Below are 13913 nucleotides of genomic sequence, written 5' to 3' on the forward strand. Positions count from 1 at the left end.
TTCTCTAATCCCTAAAGATGATCAACTATGGAATGCCAGAATTTCTTCCTGACCTTTGAAGCAATCTTGTTATGCCCTGAAGCATGTCATGATTAGTCCCATTTCAGCTGTGCAGTTACACATGTTGTTGTAGCCATAAAAACAAAGCTTTTAGAGCAACAGTGCAAGATGGTAGAGTGATTTTGCGTCTAAATAAGATTTCTAGCTTTTATATTGCTGCAGAAAGAATCATTCTCTCTAGAGATCAGAAATCAGCGTTCTTCACAAAAGCCATTTGATTAGTGTTGATCAACTCTAAAGTTTAGCATAGAATCCAGCCTCTTTGTATCTACTAATAATTCCCTATACCACTAAGAAATGTTAAGTCATTGCACACAGCCAGACATGGAACAAACAAAACTGTGGTATTTAAGAGCTCCCTCTCCCAGCACAGCTTCAAGACACAGCTTCCCACTCATCTGAACACCTAAATAAAATGAGAGGTCCTTTCTGAGAGGACAGAAATACTAGATAGGTGAGTCTTTATGGATTCACAGAAACCATAAAAATCTCTCTCCAATGTTGCCACTTCCACCTTGATCTGTGAGACAAAGAAAGCAACGTAGATAGTGCACAGCTCGCCCACTGACACAAAGAAAGTCCATGGCAAAGGTAGGGAGTAGGCTTGCTAATTCCCAATCCTGTTCCTAATCCAGGGAGATGCCAATTCCCTTTCCTTGGGAGGAAAACCTAGATAAGATCACCCTGCTGTTTGGCCTTGAGGCAAATCACTAGGTAGCCAAAAATTTGTTCTATAACTTCCTCAGACACTGAGAAATGTTAGAGTCAGATCCTACATTAGCCAGTTTTGAGCTGGAGAGCTCTCAGTGTGGTAATTATACAAAAGCACAATCACCTTTGAACTCCCTGCTTGCGCTCCAGCATGGGCTTGCTGTGAGGAGGTGGCTGGTGACCCCAGAAATCGGGAAATGCCAAATCTCTGTAGCCTGGTATGGATTTAACACATTTGGCCCTGGCTGTGTAGAGGTGAGGGCTGTGGAACAGGACGTCCTCTTGGTGTTTCTCCAGAAGATTTCTCACTGTGTCTGAGCTCTCCAGCCTCCCTCCAGGACTAGGATCGATTGAGGCCTCACAGTGAGGGTAAAACAGTTTTTTGTACCAAGCAGCATCTTTTGGGAGAGGTCGCAACTCAAGCACACGACTTCTGGCTGCATCTTCATTTTCACAAGAGTCTGTATCCTGGGCTGCTTCTGCAATGTCTTTCTTTTCATCATTCTGATCCCATCTGCATTCCTTCTTCTTTCTCCAGCTCTGCAGTGGGACTTTGAAATCCTGTTCCTCTGGATCTGGTCCCATCTCTGTGACACTTTGGTTTCTCCATCTGCAGTTTGGATGTTTCGCAGAAGTAGCACTTGGAATGAAGTGAAAGGGAGCAGAGGGAAGATTCTCAGTCCTGTCCTTCAAGCTCTTCTCTTCCTCAGACTCCAATTCAAGCTCCTTTAAGTTTAAAAAGCAGAAGGAATTAAAAGAAACTAAAGACAGATTGTGCCTCCTTCCAGAGGAAACCTTTCAAGGAAGAAAAGAGGAAATATTTACACATCTCCCAAAACAGTACTCAACCAATAAAACAACCAGAGTAAAATCAGTGCATGGACCACCTGCCAGCATTTCTCTATCCACAAAGCTGTTTCAACAGAAGTCCTCAGAAACCAAAAGGATCCAACTAGAGATGACTCACCCAGATGACTCAACTGAAACCAATTGTTCTAACAAAGAAGGGAAGATATTTTACAAGGCATTTTTTAAAAATGTAAATGTTACAGCAGTGTAAAGGCAGCCAATCTGTCATGCAAAACTCCACCCCACTTTCATGCAAGAGTATAATTTAATCCCATTTAGCTACTTATGGTGACAATCAACGTAACAATATTGTGTATACAGGAGACATATTAAACCAGTGGTCTTTTCCAGACTCATATTTGAATCAGGATTTTCAGCTCTCCTAAATTCCAATACTTGTAATGAGTGCAGTAGTCCATTTTTAGTCCCAAACTGCACTAGGAAAGATTGCTTGAACTGTTCATTTCACTCAGTGGCAGTGCAATCTTCTCCTCTTCCTTCAAACCACTAGTTGACAGTATTTATTTTCCACATCTCATTCTGATCTTGGTATTGCCATTGAAATCGCCAGCAAGGATACAAATTATCTGACAGATTTCTCATGTGGCAATTGATTCAACAGTGCTTACTTAATCTATACCCAGACAAATGGGCATCAAACATCATTCCCTTTATCACTCCTGATTCACACCAATAAACTATAGTAACAAGTCATAATCTTTGTTTTTTCAGTCTTAAAAGATTTACAGATTTCCTTTTGTAATAGCCTTGTCTAGTCATCACTGGTCAATACTCCCTTTCAAGTATTTCTTAAATTCTGGAATATTCATAAATAAAGGAAACCTCACTATGATCATACCTGAAAATTAAGGGAAAGTTCTGGACACATTGCTTCATATTGTCCAAGATCTTCCTCTGGTCGGTCAAGCACTGGCCTTGACCTCAATTTATTCACATCTGTCTCCAAGTCATAATCCTACAAAAGCAGAATTAGAGAAGCACACAAATTACAAATTCCCCACAAGATGATCTCAACCATTTCAACCATCCCCAGTGAACTGGGGATAAGACCAGGGTCTGAAACTTTCACAGTTGAAAGTTCCTATGCATTGATTTGCAGCCTCACCCATATCAGTTATGAGAACCAAGGCCAAACTGTGTCAAGCATTCAGTCATTGCATTAAAAAAAACCCCAAAGCCCAACCCAACCAACCAAAAAACCAAACCAACAAAAAAACCTCTAAAAAACCCCCCCAAAAAAAACCCCAAAACCAACCAACCAAACGAAAAAAAAAAAAAACCAGGAAAAAAAACCACCAAAAAACAGGAAAAGATGGGGTAGGAGGGAAGGATGGAAACATGGCATTGATGACGGCACATTACACTACAGCATTATTCAAATAATTCCACTTGTCTCTAAGTATGTTCCACCGAATGCTATCAAATAAGTGATTTGCTTCTCACAGACAGACTTTTTTCTGCAGCTGTTATGAAAAGAAAAACGTAACATTGCCTGAATGCACAAGTGTCCATGGTATTTCAAACCCCAAGCCACACTTGTGTCGCAAAGCAGAGTCTGAGCTACTGTTTGGGGCTAGGTGAAAAAGCAATGAAAGGTTGCAGGGAGCATAAGGTCAGGTTAAAAGGATTTGCATACTGATGCCTAAGTAGCTTCAAACTTGCTGAAGGTTTGGATTCAAAAGAATAGATGGTTGATGTGGTGATTTTGATTTTCATGGAACTGTTTGAACAAGTGATGGAAGCACAAGCTGAGTCTCAGTTTGGTTGCTATTGCTTGTATGCAGGGATATGTGTTATTTAGCTGTGAAAATGTTTGTAAAACACATCAATACCAGGAAACATTGTGCAAAAGATCTTACACAAAAAAAAAGTTAAGCTGAAAGTTCATTATCCATTCCATGCTTGCTTTCCCTTTAGCAAGATTTTTCAGGGAAGATATATGACCAGCACACCAGACAAATGGTATTTAAAACTCCTATTCAGAACAACCTCTTAGGCAAAAAAAAACAAAACCAAAACTGCTTACATCTACTTGGTAAATCCTTATGAATTATTAAATAGTTCAGAAGCATAGGAGCTGTTTCTGAATGAATAACTAATTAAAGAAGGAGATAAATTCACCAAGAACCTTATTCCTAATGAACATCTTGACGAGCTCTAATATTCAGATAAAAACAGCCAGACAGGGGCAAGTTAGGACACTCAGCTAATGTGTGTGAGATTTTTTTAACTTCCTTTTTTCATTGGGTGACATCAGTTTAATACTTGAGGAGAAAAAGACAGGGCAGTAATGAGAACACCCTTTCACAGAAGTCTCAATCATATCTAATTAGACTGTATATGCAACTTCATTTCTTTAATTCGCTTTCCCAAGCCACTTTATGTGGATAAGACTTATTAGCAGCATTCAGTACTTCACATTTGCATATGAGCTTGTTTGTATTTTCACAAGAAAAAAGTTTGCACTCTCATCCTCAGCTGGTAGGGGTTTTTTTACCAGTGAGGTCACTGCAGGGAGAGTGCTAAGGAAGAATTCAGGGAAGTATGGAATAATTCAATTAATTATTTGTCTGTGTAGAACAGCAAATAAAGAAGGGATATATGTTCAAATGCCCCAGCTGTGGCTTAAAATAACTAACCTTTTCCTTAGTGTAGGTGCACAGACCAAACATGATCTGATATGGGAAGAAAGAGAGGGTTAGTCTTTCCTAGGTAATAAATCAATTTTTCATGACTGAGTTCCATTTTTCTGGCATACACCTAGAGGAATCAAAGATCTACCATTTATCTCCAACTGTGTATGTGATTCTAATAGTTGCAGGTCAGTCTCTCTGCAGGAACAGAGAAGTCATCAAATCCACACTATCCTGGGTGACAAGAAGGCAATGAATAAAATAAATGCAGGAGAACTCTAATGAAAATCAGTGCTTTGTCCTTGTCTTCTTTCAAATATTCTTCTATTGTTCATGTAGTGTGTTCATGTGGGACCACATACACATATATATTCTCTGCTTAGATAGTCTTTCAGGGTGTCAAAATGGACAATGAAAAGTTTGGCTTTCCAGTATGTAGATAATTATGGAAACTATGGCTCCTATACCTACTTCCTCCTTACTCTCCCCATCCTCATTATCCAGGTCTTTTTCAGCCTCTTCCTCTCCATCACTTTCATAGTCACCTATAGGAGTAAAAAAAGAGGTAGAAAGGTGTTCAACCCAATATCCCTCTCGTGTCCGGCGGAGAAATACATGTAAATCCTTTTGTGTGTGCCACACACTCTGTAACCCACCACAACCCTGATTAAAGTAGATCCTATTTGTTAGTCTCGTATAAATGAATTTGGCACTAAATCACCCAGTTTTTAAAGCTCTGTTCTCTTGGACTCAAGCACTGCCTTTCAAAACCATGACAAATGTCCCCATGGTATGGATCCAACTCATTTTACAAAGCAGTACAGAGATTTTCTGCTTGGCTGCAATGATATTACAGGATGCTCTTAATCTATATTATCTAGATTAGACTGTTTTACTGCTATGATTATTATAGTATTTGAGCATCTTCCACATGAAACTGAATGCAACAGGAATTGCTTGTGTATCATGGAGCCTGCTGTTTCTCCTTTTCTGTGGAGTAGCTGTCCTGCCTGTGCTTGAGTTCTGCTTTTCAGCCAGAGCTCACATCTTCTACTCATGGAGCATGACTGCTACCTGCTTTTATTTTAGGAAGTGAAAAGGATAATAATTCCCGCAATTCTTTACTGAAAAAGCTCCAGGGCAGTTCCCCTCTCCCAAACAGCCATGCACAGCCACAGTTGTGCCTTACTCTGTTGCTGTGGAGCAATGGCACTTCCAGCCTCCGCTATGCCCACTCCACTCCATTATGTTTTTGGATAATAGGAGACTTTCTTTTTTTATTATTTTTTATTTTTTTTATTTTTTTTATTTTTTTTTTATTTTTCCTTTCAGTCTTCTTTAATTTATTTTCCAAACAAGCTCTGCCAGCTTCAAGAGGACCTGGGAGTAATTTATTCTCTATTGAATGACACTGTAGGCCATCAGATTAATTTTAACTGTAAACCCCAGGACTATGATACCAAGTCTCCCTTCCCCAGATCCCACACTGAATTCTCATTTCCTGCTCCTTTTCTTCCTATTGAATTCAACCTTCAGCTATTTACCTTCAGATCCCTCACATTGAGGTTCAGCCTTGGCATTCCCAGGAAGAGGGAAGGAATAGGAACTTCTTACTGTCACCACAGGCAGATGCTCCTTGGGGTAGCACTTTCTTAGAATCTGAGTTGCAGTGGTTATAATAGGATCCAGATTTTTACAAGATAAGCAGTCCTAGGAACAAAAGGAGAACATTAAGAATGGTATCTTACAACTGTCCTACCTGTTTCACACAGTCCCCCCGAGCAGTGCTGGGTTAATGATTGGATTCAATCTTAAAGGTCTTTTCCAATCTAAATGATTCTATGATTCTAAAGTACTTTATTGGAATCAGGGACAGGAAAATTACTGTATTAGGGGTTTTTTGGTTGTAGAAGATTTTACTCTGTTTTCTCATGTATGATTGAACGGCATTATAAGATTCAGTGGGATTAACTGGGATTCCTGTAGGGAGGCTGGGAAAAAATCATCTAAAGCTGACATGCTTACAAGACTCACTACAAGAATCTTAATATGTATTTCTAGATCTCTGGCTGTTTGGAACAAGGGGGAGAGAAAAGACAATTTTTAAAGCATCTCCAAGGAAAATTTTATTATGGGTAGAGCAAACACTAAGGAGAACTGGTTTCTATTTCTGTTTCAATTTATTCACTCTTTCACATGGTTTCTTTTGTTTGCTTGTTATTAAAGGAAAGATTAGGAAAGTTTGTCTCCATGTGGTAACAGGCTAACATTCTTGAAGAGTCTTACTGCAGTTTAGTTTACTAAAACTGTTCTGTTTTTACTAGAACAGTGAACACAGGACTGTTTAATTGCCTGCCTTGGGACAGTCAACTTAATTCACTGCCAAGTGAATTTAAATAGTCAAGAACAAGGCATATTCATCCAGTCAATGAATTTCCACACATGGAGTTACTCAATGATGCCATTTGAAAGTCATATTATTCTTTACAGCAAATAAGTTTAAAAGTGCAAACAAGCCTTCAGATGCCTTACAGGGAATTTGTGGGACTGTTTGGATTAGTGCTCATAAAGTGCTCTCAGATTCCAAGATAATACAGTTTACAAGTGATTGAAAAATACTACAACATTGTGTTGGAAAAGCCCTTTTTACTGACACTTGAGAAATATGCAGGAGACTGCTTTGTATGTGTGTAAGCTACCCCACCTATTTTGTGGTGGGATAATGTGAACGAGGGAAGAGTGAATCCTTAGCTCAGAAAACTCATGTAAAGCTTCCCTGAATTCAGGAGATCTGCTTTTGAGTCTCTACACTCAATCTTTTCTCTACTGAATCTGGAATAGTCCAGATATTATAGTATGGGATATACACAAAGAAAACAAGGTTTCAAGTATGACAGTAAGATAAAAGATTGTGGTGCTAATGGATGCTACTACTGGAACACAGAGAGTGGAGTATAGGATGATATTATCCTAGAGCAGTGCAGGAAAAAAAACAGGCAAGCTTAAGACATCAGATGGAAAAGTGATAAAATAGCAAAATAACATTCCATGCAGCAGTCTCTCCTAAAGCAGATACAAAACCTGTTTTCTTGTCTCAGAGCAGGCAGCTCTATCACTGCACACAAAACCAGCCAGTGCTAATGTGAATATACCATTTAAGTGTCAGGAAAGTCTAACTGCAGTTAGGAAAAAGCAATGGGAGCAGAAAGTATTTCCTTTCCACAAATGATTTCATTATCTAAAATTATTTTTCATTCCAGGTAGAAGTAGAACTCAAAATACCTCTAAATTCCCTAAAATATCTCTAAACTCTCCTCAAATAAAGTAGCAGTCATTTCTAATCTGTGTAAGGTGACAGTCTTTGAACTATTCGCTCTTTCTGTAAAGACATAAGCTTAAGGGCTATTAAAAGCTCAGGTATTTTATCTGTCAATCAGCCCAGACAATAGGTAGCCAGAGAGGTTTCAATTGAAAACCATCCTTGTAAATAGGATATCCACTGGAATTTAAAACAAACCTATCTTGGTAAAACTGTTTCCATTGCAATAGATTTAAAAAAAAAAAAAAAAAAAAAAGTTACAGCAGAACTTTTCTATCCAGCTTTTAACACCTTTAAAATCTCATTAGCTGCTCAGAATTTGGTCAAGGTTAATCACCATAGCCAGCAAATTCCTAAAGGCACCAAAAATACTGTCTACAGACAAAGAGTCATTGCTTTCCCAATCAGGAATGGGAAGCACCTCCAACACTTGGTGTCTTGGAGGAACAATGTGACACTGACAATATCCGCAGAGAAGCAGTGAGGGAATATACTGAGCTTTGAATTTATTAACCTTGGTAATTTCTTGTCCAAGGTCTCCCTAACAGTGCACATTAGAATAAAGCAAACTGGAGGCCCCTGGAGCTGTCGTTTCCACTCCACTTCTAACCTTTGGAAGGATTAGCATTATCAGTGTTTACTGGAGCCTTAGTGTGTCATTTCCTGTTTGCTCACCCAAGGTGACCCCATGTTTGCACTTCCCATGGAGTTGCTCCCAGGCTGAGCTATCAAGAGATGTTAGCTCAGAGAGCTTCATGGGCTGCAGAAGGCTCTGGAGAGGCAACGAGCTGACATCTACCCTCAAGTAGCTGTTTCCATCCACCCTATTAAAGTTTCTGCAGACCAGGGACTTCTCATGAATAGAGGCCATAGGCCCTCAGAGGGTCTGCCAGTTCTGGCCACCTCATCCCACCTAAAGGAATGGTCAATTCCTCATGAGGAAAGCAAAGTGAAAAATTCCAGAAGTCTCCTATATACTGTTAGTTAGAAATGTCTTTCAGTCACAGAAGAATCATTCATGGCAGTGATGGTAAAGGGGAAGAAGTAGACACACCAGATCACAGGGCAATGGATTTTCTAAGGGAGAAGGGGACAGATTTTTCTTTCTGTTTGTGATGGTCCTAGAATGAGATAATGCCAGTAAGAATGATAATTGAAACACTTCTGTGGAATCAGGTCTACAAAGGAAGGATTTTCCCTGTCACTTCTCCACAGCAGGCTAAGGAAACATGTTGCTGAGAGGCTGAGGAAACTGTCACTGTTCTGTACCTGCCTTTTCTATACCTTACAGAGATTCCATCCACAGGACTATGGCATCTTTCCTGAACCCACGTTAATGTTTCACAAGATTAAAATTTAGCCTCCTGAAAAACAGCTGATGGATGTTTCTCATTATAAAAGGCGTGGCTAAATGAGCTGATTGAGTGAAATTATCTGGATACTGTAATGGAAAAATCTCATGAAACACCTAAGCAATTCCTCTATAGATATATTGCATTATTCTTCAGGAGAGGAAGACCAAACAGACAGCAGGATGCACAGGGGAAGGAGAAAAAAGCATTAAAAGGCTAAATTAGAACTCCCATGAGTCCTGTAGGAATTAAGATTTCAGCTTTTCTGAATTACTAACTCTGCAAAAGTCAATACTTCTTAACATTATCATTTTTTTTCATCTATATGTCCTATTCTGAATTTATATAAGTATGGAATTTCCTGCATTGTGAGGTAAAACCCAGCACTAACTACCAAATCACCTCATTTAAACACAATAAACACCAGGTACCTGCACGCTTGTGAAGAGAATCTCCATTCCTTTGGAACCAAGAAAAGTCTCCCTGCCCAGTTGGATGTTGGTGATGTACTTTAGGCAGAGCAGCAGACCCCTTCGAATGTAAATGTAGTTGTTGGAGACATCATGGTGATGCCAGTCTTGGTAGAGTCTCAGCAATCCACCCAGGTAGCCCCTGTTCACTGCCCGGCGGCTGTTGGACCCTGAAAACAGAGAGAAAAGGCTGAATTAAACTCTTTCCTGTTTGAAAACAATGTGGCAACTCAGTGTTCAAACTCAGACCTGCACCTGCTCACTCTTGCTTAATGGTCTTCATTTAAAAAAAATAGAATTTTTAAACTTTTTCTAAATTATTATTATTTAGGGTGTTATTTGCTAACCATGCCCTAGGTCCTTGGAATCATACACGAAAAAAAGAAGCAGCCTCTCTCCTGTCTATCTGCAAACAGCTGCTCCAGAACCCTCCAGGTGAACCAAACCATGAGTAGGGAATGGGCAGAGCCCCATATCTCCTTCCAAGTGCTAACAAGCTTCATTCCAATTGCAGCACCACAAGATTTCCTGAAGCTGCAGAAGCTCTTGAGGAGTGAGAAAAGCTAAAGAACAGTGATATTAGTCAACAGCAGGTCATAAAATCTTCACGTAGTGCTGTACTTCAGTCCTGAGAGAAAACCTTGCTGAGATCAACAAATTCAGAAGCCTTATGGCTGTACAGTCCTGTCACAGACAGAGAAATTATGTTTAACTTCTAAATGTATTCCCACATATGCCTGTACAGTGAAGGTCATGAATAAAGTGATTCTGGGAACCCACAGTATTTAAAAATTAACAAAACACTAACATGAGCAATAGCATTTTGGGCTTTTTTTCTTTTGCTTTCTTGCTCCAAGATTTTAAAGGTCATATTCAGGTAATGTTTAAAGGCTTTACTGCATAGGCATAGAAAATTTAAATAAATAAATAAATAAATAAACTATATAAAAATATAGAAGGATAGCTGCAATACTCCCTTAAACATGTAGCTCCAGGATATCAGACTGAAAAAAGAAGACTACAAAACTTGTGATAAAAAATAAATTCTGCTGAGTATTCTAAAACCCATCCCTTCACCCATTGTGTTCCATCTTGCCTGTCAGGACACACATGAAGCCATACCAAACTCCAAGACTCCCTCCCTTCAAACCAACCCTGCCTAAACATATTTTCCTGACTGGCCCTGACATTCTTTGCTGTGACACACATTAGAAGCTGTGAGGAGCTCAGTAATCAACAGAGGGGCCAGGTAGCACACGTAAGACAGGAACTCAGCTCCCTGAATACCAATCAGCATCTACAGCTCACAACAGATGGCTCTTGGTACGGGTTCTCCAGAGCTAGTAGGCTCCAATCCATTTCCAGTTCATTAAGCCAAGTGCCAGAGCCTCTCACACCTGGAATTTTGAGGTCACCAGTGGGGATTCACAGGACAGGAGAAAAAGCTAGAGGTTCAGAGAGAGAATGGAAAGATGCTGTCTGAAGAAAATCAGCAACAAGGGAAGCCATGGGAGGAGTAAGCAGGAAGCAGCATGGGCAGTAAACCTCAGTCCTAGTGAAGAAGCAGATGGAGACATTGGAGAGGCCTAAAGTTGTCTTGGTCTGCTCTCTGCAGTACATTAGCAAACTACCTGGAGAAGGGATTGGAGGGCTGTTCTGCTACCTGGGCTGGTCCTGGAATTTTATCTACCATTGGCACCACGGAGCTGGCAACAAACAGCACCCCCAGACTGGCCTGCCAACTCATTTTAATCCTGCTCTGCATCTTCACACCACCCTGCTGACATGCCCCCACACTGACCTGCTGGTCCCACAGCTATTCCAGTCCTACACAGCTCTGCCCAGGCTCCACACCTTGGTCTGCAGTTTTCTAGCACTATATCCCCTCACTGTTAACCATCTCACACTAACTCTGCCAGTACATCTTGTATTTCGAGGCTTAGTGGTTGTCAGCATGTAGAAGGTCATCCTCCTCCTTTGACCTTCACTCTGTATTTCTGTTTTCTATTTGACTTTCTGAAAGAAAACTTTAATTGCCTGAGAATCCCTTATCAATCCCAATGATTTTATTCATGATTTTCTGTTAATCCTCAACCAGCTGTCATGTTTACTAACCTGCAGGATGCCTAACCCCTTAAATCAGTCAATCTTCCTTGAAGAATTACTCAGGAAGCCCTGTAAAAGTCAGTAAGTATATAAAACATGACAAGAAGAAGAGAGTCAGGGAGTGTAAGGTAGGGACAATTTAGATCAGACTCAGAGCTTCCCTGAACTGTTCAGGGACAGATGAAATTGGACTAGATCTAGAGTTTTATAGCCTCTAGCACTTGGTGCTTGAAGTCTAAGCTGTCTGTGTCAATGCTGTAAGAAGAGGGAAAAACTGGAAAGCACTGTGTGTAGAGCTTCTTGGGGAATTTATTTAAAACAAAACAAAAAAATCTCATAAAGTATGTTTGTGATTTTTTCCCTCACATCTTTTCAAGACAGATTTCCGCATTTGAATCCCAGCTCCATAGGGACCAGAACACACAACTGTCCTATGTCTCAGTTTTAATACTCGATGAAAAGCTTGGAGGAAGCTGAGCAGAATAACTTTGCTGTTTCCTCTGTGGTAAGTCAGGATCAAAACAGTTGCTTTGAAAAGTGAAGCTGAGATAGTTTGTTCTGTGAGAAAGAGATGGAGAGGCAGGACTACGGTTTCCTCAGTTCTTTGATCAGAAGCGATGAGAATTAATTGCTGAAGGGGCAAAAAACACATTCATTTTGTTTCTGCTGTCTGATTTCATTGATTCTCCTCTGCTCTCCTGTGCTGTCAGTGTTTTTCTTAATTTTTTCTATCATTTTTTTCAGTTCTATAGTCAATAAAATAGTGAATAAATGAAGGAGGAAGCATGCCAAGATCTCCAGAAGGTAGAATGGAAAAAGGAGGCCTCCCCACCTGTCTGTGCCTGTTGGTCTCTCCATCTAGGGATGCACCAGCCTGGGTATCTATCTATATTTTGGCACAAATACAGATGGTGGAAATGAATCATACAGGTACAAGCAGCACTGCACAGATTTTTAGGCAGCAAGAACCTATCCCTCCTGGAGTGAGTATGTAAGATCTGTGTGTTAAGTGGCAAAATGTCCTATGTCTTTTGACCCTCTTACTGTTAATCTTTAGTTAGTCCCTTCCCTTCTCCCTGGGTATGGTCAGTGTCCAATGGAAAGGGAATCTCTCCTCCCACGCAGCTTTCAGAAGTGCCCAGGGATGGTGCTTCCTATTCTGAGTGAACTTAATGACCCTCATTGTACCAAACCCAAAGACTAACTGTTTTGGCTAAAGACTGGGCTGATAAGTGGGCAAAACTGCATTAAGAGCAAAAATCTGACTATATATGAACCACTTGATGATATAAATATCTGCAGCCATCAGGGCCTCTCTGAGAGAGCTCTCCCGCTGTAGCAGCTGCCTGTGTGGCAGTGACCTCCCCTCAAGTAGGGATGTCTCTCAAGGTTACCCCTCAAGGCTGAGAGATCCTTTACCTGACACAAGACATTGACACGTTGATAAGTGACATTTTTTGCATGCATGTAACATTTAAGATACATATAGTAAGCTTACGTGATAATATTTCTATCCCATACTAACCCTAAGTGTAGTAAATTGTAGAATATTTCTCCAATCTGTCTGTACTTATTAAATATTTTACATACCCAGATTTACTCATTAAAACTAAACTAATTACTAGATCAGATCTGCCTGAGCAATCTCTGACTCTTATCCTGTGACAGTCTAACTTCATAGTCTTATTCTGACATCTCTGACAGGGCAGGACTGTCTTCACCACCATTCAAACCAGTCCCTAGCACGCTATTTTCTTTGCAAGAGTTTCAGTTCTGCCTGCTGAGGCTGGGCTCGATGTCTTCTTAGTTTCCCACACTTCTACAACTGCCTCTCCATTTGTGGCTTCCAAGGCAGTGCTGTTACTCAGTGAAAGTTTAACCACTGCAGCACAGAACACGTGGCCTGGATCAACTGTGCAGTTACCCAGAAGTGCAGAAGCCTCAAATGGTTAAAGATGCATCTAAATTACCAAGGGGATCACACTAGAAAGAAATCCCTGGTTTTGATAGAATTCCCATTTTGTGTTAGGGGACAAGAGACAAGGACAGATCCTAAAGTCAGGTTTTCAGTTTAGTAGATAAAAGTCTCATGACCGCCAGTGTTCCTGTGGACATTTCTGCAGCCATCCTCACAATCCAGTCCCCTTTGAAGTGTCTGCCAAGAACACAGGGACCACTGGAAAACATGCAGCAATATTTAATCACAAAACTGCATTACGGTCAACCTGAAATATGATGAGCAATGCATTGCTTACCAGGCAGAACAAAGAGATATTTATCTTTCTGTCTATCTGCTTGAATCTCTTTGTTGATGCCACTCAGCTGATTCATTATGCCAAGAACATACATTGCTATGGTTTGGAGATAAGAACGCTCTGCTAAATTAACCCTA

The 13913-nt window shown here is 40.3% G+C and overlaps 1 protein-coding gene across 1 annotated transcript in view; it reads right to left on the bottom strand.

Moving 5' to 3' along the window:
- AGBL1 (AGBL carboxypeptidase 1) overlaps window positions 1-13913 on the bottom strand; it is a 251982-nt gene that overhangs the window by 206151 nt on the left and 31918 nt on the right. The window contains exons 7-11 of the mRNA XM_050309740.1: window positions 9377-9585; window positions 5819-5984; window positions 4746-4819; window positions 2480-2596; window positions 896-1497 (exon numbers count right to left, since the gene is read on the bottom strand). Of these exons, the coding sequence (XP_050165697.1) occupies window positions 896-1497; window positions 2480-2596; window positions 4746-4819; window positions 5819-5984; window positions 9377-9585 (1168 nt within the window). The remainder of the gene's footprint in view (window positions 1-895; window positions 1498-2479; window positions 2597-4745; window positions 4820-5818; window positions 5985-9376; window positions 9586-13913) is intronic.

This window comes from Myiozetetes cayanensis, unplaced genomic scaffold (assembly GCF_022539395.1).
Source record: "Myiozetetes cayanensis isolate MyiCay16 unplaced genomic scaffold, myiCay2020 scf14, whole genome shotgun sequence".
Lineage (NCBI taxonomy): Eukaryota > Metazoa > Chordata > Aves > Passeriformes > Tyrannidae > Myiozetetes > Myiozetetes cayanensis.